The sequence below is a fragment of the Aulostomus chinensis genome, chromosome 23 (assembly GCF_037954235.1).
Source record: "Aulostomus chinensis isolate RoL2024-O1b breed Wild chromosome 23, RoL_Achi_v1.0, whole genome shotgun sequence".
NCBI classification, from domain to species: Eukaryota; Metazoa; Chordata; class Actinopteri; order Syngnathiformes; family Aulostomidae; genus Aulostomus; species Aulostomus chinensis.
Genome location: NC_141342.1, coordinates 15,505,630 through 15,523,415, shown reverse-complemented (window position 1 = coordinate 15,523,415; position 17,786 = coordinate 15,505,630). Strand labels below are relative to the sequence as shown.

Sequence of the window (17,786 nt, the reverse complement as noted above, 5' to 3'; positions counted from 1 at the left end):
TCACCGTTTTGCAAAGAACATCATGTACTCGTACGTTAAAACTGCGCCACTGAATAAAAATGACCTAATAATTAAAAAAAAGACATCTCTTAATTGTGGGACTTGATTGTTTTAGGTCAAAATGAATAAATTCCCACAAGTAAGATCCCATTGCTGACAAACCCATAAATTAAGACTGGTCAACAAAATCTACAAAGTGCATTATTTATTATTTTTTTATTAAATGAATACACTTTTAAATCTTACATGAAAACAAATACCTTAAAGAAAAAAAAAAAGTGGGTTTCTGTCTTGCGGACTCCAATGGGGCCTGGATGTAAACTAGATCATATGGATTTCCTATAAACACAAATATATCCATAAAAAACGTCCATTCTATTTAAGGGAAAATGATGTAATGTCTTAACAACCCAGGAAATGCTGCGTTTTATGAAGTAGAAACAAAAACCACTAACCAGGAATTATTTCACACTTTCTGTATCTTCAGTTATTCAAACTTTAAAATGCCACACGAGTCAGAATCGAGGTCGCACACCACCAAAAAACTATGACATGTTATCAGATGCTGATTCTCTTAGTTGAAGATGAGTGTTGCAAAGCAGCGTTGGGAGGAGAAAAAAAAAGGATGAAAGGAATCTGTTCCATCTTTGATGCTATGTGGTCAGAGGTATATGAAAGTCTGAGTTGTCGAAGAGGAGCGGTCTCCTGGCTGGGGACGGGTCCTTGTCGGCCTTGTGCAGGAGCTTGAACAGCCCCGTCCCGATGTTCATGGGTATCCCCATGATGATGCACTCAGACACACCTGAAACAGGAACCAAGGTTCAACACCCAAAAAAGCCATCAAGTTTTTTTATGTAGCTGAAGCGTCAACCCACCGCAGACAGAGTCCTTTTGTCCAAAGTAGGCAGCGTCAAAGAGGTGGTCTGCGGTTTTCTCGAAGGATGCCAGCATGAGGACGCTCTCCTTCATCTTAGCCAAACCAAACCTGGTAATTCCGAGTATCTCCCCCTTGACGGAGAGAATATATTCAGATACTTGGAACCGCGTGAACGCTGTGAAACCACGCGATATTTACCTTGTAGGACATGAGGTCTGCAAGAAGCATGACGTGACGGCGGTCTATGCTCATCCCGTGGTTCACCATGGTGTACTGGATCTCATTGATGATGGTTGATCTCGCAGCCTCAATACCTAAGGTCCTCTCCACCTGGGGGGGGGGGGTAATACAGCAATGACTAGAAAAATTGGAGTACCCGGGCCTGATGCAGACGATTAAAATACAAAAACAATCGATCGTGGTGTGTTTCTATCAACTCAGTTGAGGGGTACAGTCGTAGTACAAGACGTTGTAGAGGCAAGGCAAATTTCTTTGTATAGCACCATTCATACACAAGGCAATTCATAGTGCTTTAAAGAGGTAAAGAGAGAATTGAAAGTTAAAAACAGTTTAAAATCAGTTCGACAGCAGACAAATCAATATTAAATCAATCCATCAATACTATAAGAAGGCTGCAGTAAACAGCAGTGTTTTCAGCCCTGATTGAAATGAGCTGACAGTTTGTGCCCCCCTCAGAGGTTCAGGGGGTTTGTTCCACAGGTGTGGACTACAGAAACTGAAAGCAGCTTCACCCTGCTTGGTTCTGACCCTGGGGATGCTAAGTAGACCTGTCCCTGATGACCTGAGGGGTCTGGATGCTTCATACCCAGTCAGCAGCTCTGACATGTATTTAGGCCCAAGCCCATTCAGCGACTTATAGACCAGTAACAGGATTTTGAACTCAACCCTTTGACACACAGGGAGCCAGTGCAGTAATCTAGGGACAGGTGTAATGTGGTCCGTTCTCTGACCACATTAGAGGGAGTGCAGACGATCGCTAAACGCAGGTTTCGCCCTGTAGTGATGAGAAGAAAATCAACGTTGTGTTGCAGCACTGATAACTTTCTGTGGCTTCCGTGTGACTCCATCTGAGGTTGTGTCTTTTTGTTCCTCTGGTAGTGCGGCTGCACTTACATCTGTTTGTGTACCCCTGTAACACGCTGAATCAAGGCCAGAGGCAGAGCAACTCAATAAAAACTCTTGTACTCTTTTCTGGGAAAACAGGTTAAAGCATCTACAATAATGTTTCAAATTTAGTAATATTGAACATGTTTAGTGAGAGCAAGACACGAGAATGGGACCCACGGTCTCTGCAGGGGCAAGAAGCACTTCTCTGCCAACTGGGTCAGCCAATCAAATAGAGTCCAGGTTCAACTCAATCTTAAACTTTGTGTGACAGTCTTGTATTCAAAGGAACCGTTGACCTTAAATGCTCCTACCTCATATGTATTGTTCGATGTGGTCCTGCTTCCATTCACTCCGTGCGTTGCCATTACAGCTCTCAGGTTGTCTCCCTCCACCAGGAGTTTGTACTTGTTCTTGCCGCTCTGCTCGTCAATGTGAATGACTGCTCGGGCCACCTCAGGGATGCCTTGGACTACCACCTTCAGAATTAAAAGGAAAACCCTCAACAAATAGTATAATATGCTTGAATATGTTCTGATTGAGGAGCATCTCTTAACATTGACATTTATCATAACTTGATGAACTTGCGTTGAATTGGAACTTAAATCTGGTGATTTTTGCGCAGAGGTTTTTTTGTTTTTGTTTTTTTTCCTTTTTCAACCACCAGGCTTTCACCTTTGGAAGTTCTTCTTTCAGTGACTGCAGCACATAGTACATGGAGCTTTTGCTGTTCTCCCTGGGTGACACACACACAACCGCCTCGCCGTGCACGGCGATGTCTCCTGGTTTCACTCGCAGTTTAGACATGCAGATGGAGTAACGCACCGTTTCTGCGTTTACCTGGAAGACGAGAGTTTTAAAAAAAAGATAGAAAAGACAGAAATCAGCTACAACACTGTTGCTAAATGTGACAAATAGGACATGTAGCAGAACAAACACTGAGAAACGCAGCCTCCGGAGCGTTCCTGCTCACATGAGGTGACACTGACCACTACAAACCTCGGTGTTAATACTGTTTGACTTTGGCATGAAATATTGTAATTACTGAGGAAACTCATTACATTCCAATTAATTCATCCTCGAGTGACTCAATGTTTGTATTAAATCTGAAGGAATTCTCTCAAGCTGTCATTGAGAGGTCATTTTTATGAAAGTTGGGCACTGAAAACAAAGTGTCGCAGGTAGGAGGCGTTGATAGAAATGTCAGGGGAATGGAAGGTGCACTGTGATGTGCTCAATTACTTTCGAGTGCGAGTACAGTCTTGTGGTGCTGATGATGGCCAAAGCCGCAGAGGCCGAAGTTGAAATAAAGGTGATGGTTGAACGGGTATAAATCAGAGAGAGAGAAATGTCAGTACCTCCAGTCGTAGCAGCCTGATTCTTTCCAGCGACAGTTTCACCAGAATAAAACAGTCGTCTGGCAGGAAAACCTCTTCTATGTATTCAGATATCTGTGAGGGGGCGGAAAGAGACAGTTGCAATATTGCAGTTTCTTATTCACGTCAGGGACTGTCTTTATGCCGACATCCCTCTACATGATAGCATTCATTTATTTGCCCAAAAGGCAAGAGCCAGCTATCCTGCAGGTTGTATTACCTCTCCTAGGAGGGTTTTCTCTATCCTTCCCTTCACCAGCCTGGCAAAGTCTGCATCGTCCTCCACATCCAAATGAGCTGTGATTATAGGGGTGCTGTGCGGGAGGAGAGGGCCTTCATTAAATAATTGCAGGCAAATCAGAGAGTGTGAGATGACTTCTGTGGAGGAGCGGCGATGGTGTTTCTGTTTTGCTTCGGTCTGTTTTTGAGTCTCGACACCAACCCAAGCAGTGCCAGGCTGGGTCACTCCTTCAATGCACACGCGGGGAATCAGTGGCTGAAAGGATATTAAGTTACAGGGATGTTAGCGGAGGCAGCAGTGAGCGGCTCGTAAGTGCCGACTGCAAATCACCCTGTGTCACCTGGAGATTTCAGTCCTCATCAATGCAGGTCAGAGCTGCAGAATGAAACTGCTCCCGTTGCAGAGAGAAAGCAGAGGGTTGGGAGGGAGCAGAGCCTCAGTCTGACATTTACCCGCTGTGGATAACAGGCATTTTGTCACTTCAGTATGTCTAATTTTTCTTCTAGGCAACACTTCTGCGGTAGCTTAAGATACAACTAACATTTCCTAAATGGTTTTCTCAAACTTCTTTGTGTCAGTCAGTGTGGGAGTGAACAAAAGAGCTCTAGGGTATAAAAGCTCTTTAATAACGTTATCTCTCTAGCCTCCCAATGGCTAAATAAGCATATCAATGCGGTGACATGGGGAAATTGAATGTTTTCAGACTGCTGCAGGTATATTCAGTGTCTCGGCCCCTTTGTTGATTGCCTGAATGTCTCATATTCAAGTCTGCCTCACTTTTTCAATTCGACAGTGTTTGGTTCCTTTGCCTTGGAGGTATTTATTCCCAATACTTAGCACCTTTGTTTTTGTTTGGATTTTGCTGTTTGCTGAAGGCTGAATTGACAGAGGACAAACCTTCAAACAGGTTGAACCTATGGAGAGCGACTTAACTGTTCTCTTATCCCTGTGTGGGCAAGACTTGAATGTGCTCTGTCTCTATGGAAACAAATCAGCGATTGGTGTGAATCTTTGACTTCACCTGATGTTCTTGGAAGCGTTGATGATCTCTTTGATGCGAGGCACACCGAGAGTGATGTTCATGGATGCCACGCCGGCAAAGTGGAACGTTTTCAAGGTCATCTGAGTACCTGGTTCTCCGATGCTCTGGGCACAAAGAGCGCCCACTGCTGAGCCTGGCTCCATCTGAGCCCTGCAGGGGGGGAAACGTGATGAGGGTCTGAGAGCTTGCTCGGCCTTTTATTTGTTCGGATTTAACAAAACGTTTGCGTACCTCATGTACTTGTCTCTGCAGGTTTCAAGGAACTTCTCCAGCTGGCAGGGAGTTATACGGTCCAGCTGATAGAGAACTTTGGGCTGCAATGCGAGGTATAAAAACAAGTTAAACGCAGTTGCGGACATTGCCGAGTGCTGCATGTGAATGCACAGTGTGCAGCGTCCACCTCGCTGGTGCCATTGTCGTTGATCCCATACTTGTCTCTGGTCTTCTTGATTCTCTCTGAGACCGTCTTGATGAATTTCTTTATCTCCTACAGTTGGGAGGAAAATGGGACAGATTCAGAAATGCTGTGGGGGAGGGGGAATCCAAATTTAAGCGTGAAACGCCGTCATGCAACAACTGGGAGTCAGCAGAGCAGTCAGGTGTTGGTAGTGCTTTGTCTAGTACCCAAATCTATCTTTAAGCTTCATAAAATCATTATTCAATTTCAAATGTTGCTGGCACACCATTCTCAAGTCAGTTACACCGCATTCCAGCATGCTGCTCAGTCACTATACCTCCAGGTACTTCTCTGACCCTGTGTCAGTTAACTCCTACACAGAGAGAGAGGTGAGGGCACACCAGTCACTGCCAGTAGTCAGACACAAAAATCCGCTTTCAGCTGGAAGTGACGCTAATTTTTTGCACTCGCGGTGATTATCAAGCTTTTTTCTTTTTTTCAAATTCTCACACGGGGAACAGTGAGGCTGTCATATTCCCTCCGGCTGCTCCTGTGAACAGCGCTGTGGGTGACGCATCACTTCAGAGGACCTCTGGATTCTAATTGGTTCATTTCCCATCTGTGTCACAGCTGGCTGGTTTTCTCTGCGCGTGTAAAGGTATATCTGTGGGTATATCTGCCCACAGATTTCCTCAGTTCTTTTATCTCAAATCTCCTGTGGTCTCATCGAGTTTAAGAAGCTTAGCATCATCTCTAAGGTTACTGTCTGAGGCTTGATGCCTTCATGGCAAATACCAAGGGACTGTGGAGGACATTAAATGCAATACAGGTAAAAAAAAACAAAAAAACAACAACAACTGCAAAACAACAACAGGTTTCACATTTAAACATGCAATCTTAATTCTGTAGGTTACTGTGACTTCTGACTGACGGCTTTTCATAATTAAGACATTCATGGCCAAAAAAACCCAAAGTAATTTCATTGTGATAAAGCAGCACTGTACTGTGGGAAAGTTTACCTCCAAGAAGCTGTCTCTGCAGCACAAGAAGTCGGCTCTCTTCATGATGGCGTCTGCAGTGAGAACCAGTTCGTTTTGACTGAGTGCGGGTTCATCTGGACACGTATAGACCGCCTGTGGGGACGGAGAGGACCCGCAGGTGATAAGTGGGAGCCAACATTTGCCCACAGGTCAACAGGTCCCGATTGTCTCCCTGGGAGACGGAGGTGACCTTTTGGATATGAAACGTTGTCACCTGGTGAATTCTAGAGTTGTGGCTGTGATAACTTGTAGTAACTTCAAAGTCTGACGGATTCCCCGTCCAGGTGGACGTTTGAATATTACCTTCCCAGGGATGGGGGTGACCGCAAAAACATAACACCTCCATCGCTAAAGCACCGAAGGGCGGCTCAGCTCCACCGACTAAGGCTGGTATTGACTTGTTCTGAAAGCCTAAATTGTTACATTGTGACCACACATAAACTTAAGAGCACAAAGCAGGTTGCTGGGAAAAGAAAGCCAAGGCGATTATACTACCTTATTCAAACTTAACTACCAGCAGGGAATGTAAATTTAAAAACAAAAAAAAAATCTATTCACTCTTAAGCCTGCAAAAACACAACAACACAGCAACAGGGAGCTTGTTAATGATTTTAATATCTGAACATTCTGACTAATTGTCCAGATGTAGTTGTTCTTTCATTTGTGCAACAAAAGAATACCAAATTTTGAAGAGTTCGTGTTGCAACTCTATTATCCATGACGATGCCAGACAGAGAGCGTGGCAGAGTTCACCTTTGGAAACCGTCTATGAGAGTGTTGGTCAACGCAGGGAGGCAGAGGTGCGGCACCGAGCCCTAAACGCCACGTGTTTAAAAAGTCTGGATTTCACTCACTCGGATGTTGTCGAGGACTCTTTTGAACTCCAGCGGCTCGTCTTTTCCTTCCATGGCGGCGGGATCCAGACCGTCTCCACCGTAAATGAACTGGATGATGTCCCCGGTGGAGCTTCGTACTGTGAGGTCGTACTGTGAGCACAGGTCCTCCAGAGACTTCACCAAACGCCTCTGTCCAAACACGGGCAGGAGCACAAAAAATATCTCGATTCATCCATAGATACATATCAGAGTAACACTTTGAATATTCATCCCTTCTCTCGACACAGCCGTAGAAGGTCACAGGGAGGTGGAGCCAGCTCTGTTCTCTCAGTTTGGCCGCTTGCTTTTAAATTCCACACTGTACTTAGGTATGATGGATTCTGGACCAGGATCAGCACCAGATTTTCACTGAGCAGAGAAAATGTGCGCTTTCACTGACACTTCAACCTTCAGCAGTCATGAAGTACATGAAGCACTGACTGTGAGGACAGGGAACAATCCATCTATCCATTTAAATGCAAAAAAGAGGAAGAACACGGAGGGCTCTGCTGATATAGGTGCGCACTTTCTTCCAAGTCACATGACATGGGGAAAAAAGATTAAGTATTACCTGCATGTAGCCGGTCTCTGCGGTTTTCACAGCGGTGTCCACCAAACCCTCTCGACCGGCCATGGTGTGGAAGAAAAACTCTGTTGGCGTCAGGCCGGAGTAAAAGCTGTCAGCCACAAAGCCTTTAGCAGCAGGCAGCTGCAGAAAAATTGTTCAGGCATTAATCATGATTTCCACATCCAGGGCTGTAACTCCAGAGTGATTTGTTACGCTGCCACATCAACAGTGAATCCAAAATATCTCACGTTCTGTTTAGCGAAATCGACACTACAATCGGTCACCGTGGCCGAATAAATTTGGTGAGTTCAACGAGCCTCAGTGACCTACGGGGGCACTATGGGGTCTCCATGCCTCCTGCATGATGAAGAGAATCCCGAGCCTTCCCATCACTCAGAATTCTGGCCCCAATCAAAGGCATGAACTTGATTCATTATTTACCCACACATATAAAGCACAAGTAGCATGAACAAACCCTTAGCAAGCACAATAATTAACATAAATTAATGAGCTCTTACTTTTGAGTGTTTTTCAAAGTGAGGCAATGAGCGATTTTCAAAACCATCAGGTACCCTGGAGCCGCTGATGGCCTGCTGGCCCACACAGGCAATCATCTGAGAGATATTAATGAAAGACCCTGTTTGAATGCAGGAGACACAAATAAATGAGAGTAAACACATAATTAAAAAGGAGTACAACAAACAGTGTGTATTTTCAGCTGAGGAACAGATCGGGTAGCGCTGCCGCAGTTCTCTTACTGTCTGGTAACAGAGTGGAGTGAGATGCACAGAGTTATGACGTTGAAAAGTATCTTTGTTCCATTCTATCATCCAATCACTTTAATTGCCATTACAGCTTAATTCACTGGAATTCGTGTCGATTTGCCATAACAGTCAAAAAAACGATTTCATAAGGTCAGCGCGGAAGTTTCTGAATGGGCTGGGATAAATCAGCATATCATGATTCATACCTTCTTTCTGACTACGGACACAGAGAAACATGTAAATGAGACCGAGTTTATAGATTGGTGGCATTAAAACACACAACAGGAGGCTGAGCGGAGGCTGAATGGCCTGATGATTTGGATTGAATGGCGCTCTCGGCTACAGCAGTGGCACAAATTACAGCTGCTAAAATACCCTTAAAATGATGAGATGACGACAGCGGAGCTTAACACTGAATAGGATCTGGGAGAGGAGGATGCTCTTTGTCACTGTGTCAGCCAGACTTTGCACAGTCGTGTAAAAAGGAGAAGTATGAATATTATATTATTACACAGCTCTCTGAGAGGCTTACCTTTGGAGCCACACAGAGCCATGATCAAAGGGCTGTTGCTCTTGTCGAGCTCCCTGAGGCAGGCGCTGCCCGCTCGGTCTCGAATGACAGACAGCTCTCTAAGGATGAGGGCCTATTGATACACACAACCAACAAAACAAACTTGTTTATTGACAAACCAACAAGTCCTCTGGAAAGGTCAAAAGTCATGCATTTGTGTTGTGCCAGTGGCAGTGTGCGCATGGCTGACCAAAGGAGGACCCACGTGAGGTGTGAGTGCGCTGTCGCCTACCTCCAGGGTCTCCTCCGCTGTGCAGCCAGGCTGCTGCTGCAGTTTGCCGGTCTGTAGAGCTTCTATGTATTCGTCACACTTCTGGTAACCATCGTCCAGTAGGTCCTGCTTGGCCTTCAGCAGACCCTGGCCGGGCGTCACATCCCCAATGCCGATGGAAAAGCCGCGGTTTGCTGACAGTTGTTCAGATCCAAAAATGTTAAGTTGCTCTCTGTATGACTGAAGATTATCGGACTTGCAGAAATGTATCATCAAGGATTTAGAATGATGTCACCTGTTAACAGTTCCAGTACGATCGAATACAAATCAAACTCTAAGCACATATGTAAAGATCACCTACAGAGATAGACGGGGGCAAGTCTGGCGAGGCGGGACATGGCATTGGCTGCCTCCAGCTGTCCCCAATCTCTCAGCAGGATGTAGAAGATGTTGTTCTTGGACCCAGACCCCAAGGTGCCCTTGTCCATACTCCCACACATCAGCTCGCTGTTGTGGATCACCACAACTGGGAATGTGACAAGAATTGATTCCATCAGTTCTCAGAATAGAACTGCAACTACGGTGGGTGTAACAAAGTGATGGTTGGCTTCGGACGCCCGCTGTGTCTGAAAGGAGCAGCGGGGGGGGGGGGGGGGGGGGGGGCTGAAGGACATTCAGCTGGGTCGAAAAATAATCTCATCTTCAGCGAAGATTTGAAAGTGTCTGTTGCTGTGAAGTATCGGGGAAAAAAATGGTTGCCAAAGTATTATAATGTGACATTTATGACAAGCTCACATGAGTCGTTGTGACAGAGATCCTCTCCCTTGCCACAGTACTGCTTGCCCTTGGTCCTCAGGTTAGCGTTGACTGGACAGTCCTTGCTCGGCTTCAGAATCAGGCTGAAAATCTGCTTGCCTGTCCACAAGGCCATGGGCTGACAGATAAAGCACAACATATTAAGGTCTGAGGATGAATGTTGAGTTATTGAACAGGCTCTGTAATGTCAAGTACCTTCATTATAGCTGGATGGGGAAGACGGATCCTGACTTTTTCATCTTTGCCCACAAGGATTGAGGCCACTATCTGACAGGCTTTCGCTCTGTCAAAGAAGGTGTCCTTCAAGGTCAGGAGGTAGGCAGCTAGGAGGCAAAAGGTGTGCTTTGAATTTAATGCGTATGAAATAACCCAGACAGACAAAAAGTCATGAATTAATGTGTGCTAGGAATTTATAAGAGATAAAATGTTCAGTAGGTCCAAACGCACGAGGTACCAAATTCACTGTGCGTCACGCACCTGTCAGAAAGTCCTGAATAGCAGCAATCAGAGGTTCACCATTTCTTGGAGTAACAAGATTAGCTTTGGTCTGGAAGAAAAGAATGATTTGTCAGTTTTCCATCGATGTCGCAGGGTTCTCGTAGGACATTTGCACTGACAATACACACCCCCATCAAGACCAGGGCCTCCGCTTTGGCTTCTTCAGTTTGAGGTAAATGCAGGTTCATTTCGTCGCCGTCAAAGTCGGCGTTGTACGGGGTGCACACGCACTCGTTGAAGCGAAACGTCCTGTGAGGTTTGACTCTGGCCTGTGAATTTGGGTAAGAAGTTTACAAAATTCTGTCAAAACCGTGCACGTGCAAATCATTAAAAAAAAAAAAACAGGAGGAAGGTTGAAGCGCTTTTGCTGTTGTCAGCCCTCAGTGGCCATTAGCTTCAAGCTAAACATGCGTGCTGCGTTCGCAACATCTTCCTGAGATCAAGACACCGGTTGAATGGACTTACGATGTGGGCCATGATGCTGAGTTTATGGAGAGACGGTTGTCGGTTGAATAGGACGATATCTCCGTCGATCAGGTGCCTTTCCACCACATCACCAAACCTCAACTCCTGAGCAATTTTCTCACGATTTCCATATTTCAAAAACCTGAAAAAAAAGGGGGGGGGGGTTCAATCACGCTGCTGAATAACGACAGACAAAGATTTGTTTTAATTTGTGAGTGAGGCAATCAGTCACCTTTTCATCTGCATGTGACGATTCTGGATGAAGTTGGCTCCGGGGTGAACGTCAGGACCGTTGCGGACAAGTTTCCTCATTAGCTCAAGATTGGCTTTGTTCACCTATGACACGGTATCAGATTTAGATGGTTTAAACTCCAGGACAGGAAGCGACGCTTCAGCGTTTTGTACATAGATGTGAAGCGGTCGCTTACCTTCTCGGGATAAGTGAGGATCTTGGCTACATGCACAGGGACAGCCACCTCATCGATCCTCAGGTTTGGGTCAGGCGAAATGACAGTTCTGCCAGAGAAGTCAACTCGTTTTCCCGACAGGTTTCCTCTGAATCGCCCTGAGGTACCCCGGTAAAAATGCACAATTTTTAATGAATGAAAGACAGATAGAGTTCAAAATGAATGCAGATCACCAACATTTGAGGCTGAAAATCTGGAAATTAATCCAAATACGGCCTCCCCGATTCTTAGTAGGGCCCGATAATCGGCCGATTATAGCCATTAGAGCAGGGGTGGGCAATCATGTGCCATGCAGGTTTTCCTTCCAACCAAACACTTTCACAGGTGATTCCACTGACACCTTCAGCCACAGAAGAGTGTTAATCAGTGGAATCACTGACCCCACAGAGTGAGAGTGCAGTCGGGTCTGGTACTGAGAAGCCAACAGTGCATACTAGACTAAAACCAAGCAGTTTGCCTCAATCATAAGTTTATAATAGCTAGTTTGTAAATTTAGGGAAAAAAAAAAAAACTTAGTACGTTTCCCATTTCCCATGACGTACCTCGCTGCGTCCGTCACGCTTCACTAATATTATCCAGTGGAGCGTGACATGCTATGTTAGCAGGCTAAAGAAAGTTAGGATAATCTAGCTTAAATCTTGGCTACCTTGCCAAACTAGTTAACCGAGTCAGTCACAGCACCATGAATGATGTAACGGTAACGTTACAGTACCTCAAAGTCATGTTGGGCTCACTGAGGCAGCTGCATTCTACCATACTAGATAAGACGGGAGCAAGTTGGGATAACGCTTCGTGCAAAAACCGTCACGGGGAGTGTTTATTTTCAGCAGCGCACGGACGGTGTTTATTAACTCATGCCGTTGAGGAGGAAAAAGCGTTTCTGGTCAAAAGTTGTAAATTCATGTGGGAAAGAAAATGTGAACGCACGTTGAGAGAATTCCGAGAGGCGCATTTCAAATCATGTTTTACCAGAGACTTTTATGACGCTGTTTATTCACCTGCCTCATACCTACTGATGCACACTTGCTGACCTTATAATCAGACACAGTGCAATGTAATGCACACCAATAACAGCCCTACCAGGAATTCTACTTCAATAAATGTATTAATACACTGTCAGACAGACTTCTTTATGTTTACTGAGATGATAGTGGGGGTTGCCCTTCAATTTAAATCTTTGTAACAAGCATTTGGAACTGTATTTAAGCCATCAAAAGCAGGTATTTTGTCTTTTTTTTATATGAAAAATGTAAAAAAAAAAAAAAAGATTAAATGTAACCACCCAATATATCGGTTATCTGAATTTTTTATTCCCTAATATCAAAATCGGCATAGACCCCAAAAAAAATCCATATCGGTCAGGCCCTAATTCTTAGGAAACATACTGAGGAGTAATTATTCCAACATATCTACCTTGCTTCCCCTTCAGTCTCTGCACAAAACCTCTGGTCCATTTCTTAGGTGCCATGTTGAGGGGGATGCCAGAAAGCTCGCTGTTGATGTAAAGAGCACACTGCAGCTGGAGGAAGTCCCAGTCCTCCATGATCATTTGGGTCTTAGCTCCTGTCATACGATGCTGGATGAGGGGGGGGAAAAAAAAAGTTCTTTAATGTAGGCTGTCACCATGAAAAATAAGACACAGGCGCACTCAAGACGTGTGTTTAGCTGTAGAGCTTTAAGCTGAAAAACAGTCAATCATCAGATCATCCAGAGCAGTCTTTAGGTTGAAATATCACAGATGAGCCACTTCACTAAGACATCTCTCTAAATGAGCCAGTCCTGGGTATAGAGGAGAGTAATCCCTTAGTTTAAGGAGAATGACAGGTGTGTTGAAAGAAAATGCACTTTATTCTCAGCGGATGCCGCTGGAATCTGAAGTACTACATGACCAGTATGTAGTTATGAACGTCTTTAATGTTCAAGACCTTCTCAAACAAGTTCTCATCGTTAGCATTCAACTCACTGCTGCCAGATAAATCGCTGCATTTCACACTCGACATCATCTTAGGCTTTTGATGTTGATCATGATCATGATCATGGAATACCTGAAGTGTTGCGTCTTTCTGTTTCTCGAGGCTGCGTTACTTACACAGTGAAGTAACTACTCTTCAACTTGAACTATTAAGCTATTTTTAAGATCATTATTTATCAAGATTGTCATTCTGTGTCAATATTGTGTGACATTTGATGTTATTTGATTTTGTTCATATCTCCAAGTCCGAAGCAGAGCTGATCAACCCTCTGCTTCACTGTGGATAAATAATTGAATCATGCAGCTTTTACAGAATCCCCAAATGTAATTGAGGCAAACGGATTAAATTCGAATAGTAAAACAACTTATTTGACAAGTGTTCCCCAATCCTCAAAAATGATTTGTCCAACGTGTTCCAACCAAAACTGTCGCTTCCTTTAGCCGTTGGCTTGCTTCAATTTATTTGAATAATTTCCTCGTGTGGCTTTTATAACTTTCCAAATGTTCAGACCGAATGGATCGAACCACGACAGCGATGCGCGTCATCTCTCAGGGGTGATGTGACTTGACACAATTCATTTTTACAGCTGAAAAGATACTGTTGCTTTCAGTTTACTGTTTAAACCATTTGTGCAGCTGCTGCTAAAAAAAAAAAAAAAAAAAACCTCTCCTCAAACAAGAGCTGTAAGCAGGTAGCTGAAAACATTTTACTCAAGAAAAAAACAACAACCCACAAATATCCACCTTTTTGATGACATCATTGAGGAAGATGATCTCGGTGAGCTTCATGGTGAGGTCATCCTCGTTGGTGCCCGACTTCAGGTCGCTGACCACGGAAGGTCGTATACAGAGGGGAGGCACCAGGAGGCGAGTCAGGATGAGGTCGGCGGGTTTCCCTGCTTCAGGGTTCATCAGCAGCAGAGGAATGTCTTCTTGGGGAATCCTTTTAAACAGGTTCAGCACCACCAGAGGATTAAGGTTCTCCTAAAGAGGAGATGGAATACAGACTTCTGAGCAGGTGCTGGAGAAAGTTATTAAAAGTTCCGATTATTTCTGCACCTCGGCTTAGCCTTGATTTTCTGCAATGCAGGGATCAGACGTTTGAAGTTTCGGGCCCAGATTGAGCTGAAGGACACAACACCAATACAAATGTCACCTGCGCACGTGTCAGAAGAGGCTCCACCAATTTATTGTGCTCGATGGCGGTGTCAAAGGACTGCAGGAACTCCGACACAAAAGAATCCACAACCTTTTTAGTTGTTTTATACTTCTCATGGATGATCTTCAGCAGGCCGCACTTTTTCACCGTTCCTGAAAGCAGAGCAACATTATATCTCAGCTTTTTTTTGTTTTTCTTTCTTTCCCCCTCAAAATATCACATGGCACAAAATGTCAGTGTAAAGGAAGGTCAGTAGTATAATAACAGATTTCTCATTTCACCATTGAAAGCGGAACAATTCAGACAGATTGTTCTTTTGCGACATTTATCAGAGATCTTCTTCTTCAACCCTCGCTTCTGGAGATATGCCAGGTTGGGGCGCTTCAAGAAATCCAGGAACTGGAGTTTCTCCTCTTTGGACAGCATTATGCTTGAACACGTCTTACAGATCATCTGGAGTTGTGACACAAAAATATCACATTAGAGGGAGGAAACTGAAACAATGTAGCGGAAAAAAAGCACATCTTGGATTATGGCAGGAGAATTCTGTAAGCTTAGCACAACTGATAAAAAAGGTTTTTTTTAAATGTAAAGTTTCACATGAATCTTTTTTTATCCTCTACTGCCACCAAATGGTGAAATTGATTATTGCATGCAGCATTTAAGGTGTAAGCTAAAATATACATCATCTCATTGTATTCATTAATTATCACGTGGATTTCTACGTTACAGTGTGAACATGCCTGGAGGATTCCTATGATGGCTTTGAAATAGCCGACGTGAAAACACGGCAGCTCCAGGTCCAGGTAGCCGTAGTGTCCCAAACAATCAGCCAGATTCTTCCCACACGTCAAACATGGTCGGTCTTTCTCACTGGTTCCCTGCCGGAGACAGAAGCCCAGGAGGATTCATTTCAGGTGTGTACAGCCTTGTATAGTAACAGTATGTAATACAGGGAATGCTTGGATCAAAGCAGATCCAGAGGTGTCATCTTTTCTCTGTGGAATGACGTCTACATTCAGGGTTTTTGCACAAAGTCTATCCCAGCTGCCTTCGGGTAAGAGGCGGGGTTCATCCTGGACGGGTCACCAGTCCATCACAGGGCCAACACATATAGACAGACAACCATTCACACCCCCATTCACACCTACGGTCAATTTAGAGTATCAATCAGCCTCGTCCCCTCTTGATGTCTTTGGAGTGTGGGAGGAAGCTGGAGTACCAGAGAGAACCCACGCAGGAACAGGGAGAACATGCAGTCTTTACACAGAAAGACCCTATGCTGGAGCCGGGGCTCGAACCTGGAAACTTCTTGCTGCATTCACTGATCCGTTCCTTAAGATTTAATTTCACCTTTCCTGCCTTAAAATGAGTTTGCTCATGAAAACCCTGATCTGCTAAACAACGAATGTGCATAAAATTACAAAGAGTTTCACAACATACCATACGATGGTCTAACACTCCGTAGGGCAGCGGAGTGTGTTTGGTGTCCTGGCTGTACAGGTTTTTACTGACAACCTGGATGTGGGCTTGTTGACGCATCTGCTCGGCAGATTTCATCCCAAAACAGATGTGGCTTCTGGAGGGAAGGATGAGAATTTTCCATGAGGTTAAAAACGGGGCCTGTGATATTTACTAACATTTATGTAATGTCACAATGTCAGGTGATTATCTTACATGTAGGCATAAATTCATTGCATGTTCAAATCTCACTGAGCAAACAAAAGTCAGGATTCAGAGAGCTCACTGGCTACCAATATATTCTTCTTTCTGAAGTAGCTGAGGTCATCTGATCATCTCCTCCTCCCTACTCCATTTTTTGGATAAATAAATATTCTTTTTCTCATTAGATGTCTGTGTAGGTTCTCATTCATCCAGGTCATCGTAGATTGAAGCGAAGTAAAATCTGGTCAACTGGACGTAAGTTTATCTTGAAGACGTTTCAACTCTCATCCGAGAGGCTTCTTCAGTTCTAGTGAAGAGTGTGGAAACTCCAGCTTATAAACCTAAGTGGGAGTGGTCAGTGCTATTGTGGTGGAAACGACCCTCCCGAGACTCACCTGGCCTCCCCAAACGACAGTCGTTGTGAGGTGTCAGGGAGTTTCAGGGGTGGCCGTTAGGGAGTTTCACTCCCTAACGACGTCAACTTATGTCCAGTTGACCAGATTTTACTTCGCTTCGATCTTTTTCTCATTATTTTTTAGTTATTCTATCACTTTCTGGACACCCATACAATTATTTTTTGCCCATGTTTTATGTTTCACAACTGGTTATGCCAATACTTTATAGTTACCTCTCCTGATATTATCTGTGCAAAGCAACATTTTTTATATTTACTTTTTTTTTTTGTTACTGTATGAAATCGTATCATCTTAAGGAATCAGATGTGTCCAGGTGTTACTGCACACGATGGGCATGAAGTAGAGAGTAAAACACTTTTGCCCATCAGACAAATTCTGGTATATCAGGTAAGATCATCACCGATATGACGGGCCGATATTAGTATCGCATCTGCATGACATGTTGTGACAAAAGGGTGCTAATAAATTTGATTTTCATATTTAGAATAAACTCCAATATTTTAATAGTCCCGCTGCATTTGCTTTAAAAGCAGTTTTTTATGAATGTATTCTCGCTGCACAGGTCAGCTCGCCTTGCGGCTAACTTGTTCACTTCAACTTCCCAATACCATTACCATGCAATAGAGGATCATTATCCTGTTATATGCACACTAACAACGCTAAACTTCTCGATTTTCCCCCACACTGTACATTAAAGCTTGCTAGCCGGGGAGCTAACTAACGTTAGCTAGCAGGAACTCCTCAGTGTGTCATACTCACATCTTTTTAGCCACATCTGTCTCTCTGAACTGTTCCTTCACCATCTTGGCAGCAGCTCTTACACATATAAACGGCAAAAGAACTGACGTGTTATTTTATCCTAACTCCAGCGGATTGGGCTTCACGTACAACTCGCACGCTGTCACTTCTCTACCCCATGTTGTTAGCGGCAGCAGCAAACGCAATGTGCTAGCATGTGTGAGCAACAATTGTGCCTACTTCAGGGCCCATCAGTAATGTAGCGTTGCGTCTCGTAAACTAAGTGTTAAAAGTTTAGTATATAAGAATATTAAGGGGATGGGAATGCTACTTATGTCAGGTGTTATCTCATCAAGTTTCCCTGTAATGGCTGGTCAAATATTTGTAAAGTAATTTAAAATTAAATCTGCACATATGGCTGTTGAGAAGCTCGCATACATGCTAAGTTAATATAAAGATACCAAAGCCATTTTTACCTGTCTTCTCTTATTTTAAATCAAGTG

General features: G+C 44.1%; 1 protein-coding gene across 1 annotated transcript; it reads right to left on the bottom strand.

Moving 5' to 3' along the window:
* Positions 1-189: 189 nt before the first annotated feature.
* Positions 190-17,490, bottom strand: polr3a (polymerase (RNA) III (DNA directed) polypeptide A). The gene is made up of 31 exons (XM_086195791.1): positions 17,305-17,490; positions 15,908-16,043; positions 15,208-15,345; positions 14,746-14,917; positions 14,462-14,616; positions 14,050-14,289; positions 12,747-12,909; positions 11,295-11,431; positions 11,099-11,202; positions 10,867-11,008; positions 10,530-10,670; positions 10,381-10,450; positions 10,099-10,226; positions 9,883-10,021; positions 9,449-9,613; positions 9,109-9,281; positions 8,838-8,949; positions 8,060-8,178; positions 7,545-7,682; positions 6,953-7,123; positions 6,078-6,191; positions 5,062-5,148; positions 4,893-4,975; positions 4,641-4,811; positions 3,599-3,692; positions 3,361-3,453; positions 2,678-2,842; positions 2,317-2,481; positions 1,076-1,207; positions 876-1,008; positions 190-802 (listed from the first exon to the last, which is right to left on the bottom strand). The coding sequence occupies exons 1-31, from the start codon at positions 17,346-17,348 to the stop codon at positions 654-656; spliced, it is 4,173 nt and encodes a 1,390-aa protein (XP_086051917.1). The 5' UTR covers positions 17,349-17,490; the 3' UTR covers positions 190-653.
* Between the last annotated feature and the right edge of the window lie 296 nt (positions 17,491-17,786).

Coding starts and splice junctions, on each gene's coding strand:
- polr3a (XM_086195791.1), bottom strand. CDS start 17,348: ATGGTGAAGGAACAGTTCAGAGAGACAGATGTGGCTAAAAAGAT. Junction 14,617..14,745: donor GAATTGTTCCGCTTTCAATG/GTGAAATGAGAA, acceptor CTCTGCTTTCAG/GAACGGTGAAAAAGTGCGGC. Junction 803..875: donor ACAAAAGGACTCTGTCTGCG/GTGGGTTGACGC, acceptor TTCCTGTTTCAG/GTGTGTCTGAGTGCATCATC.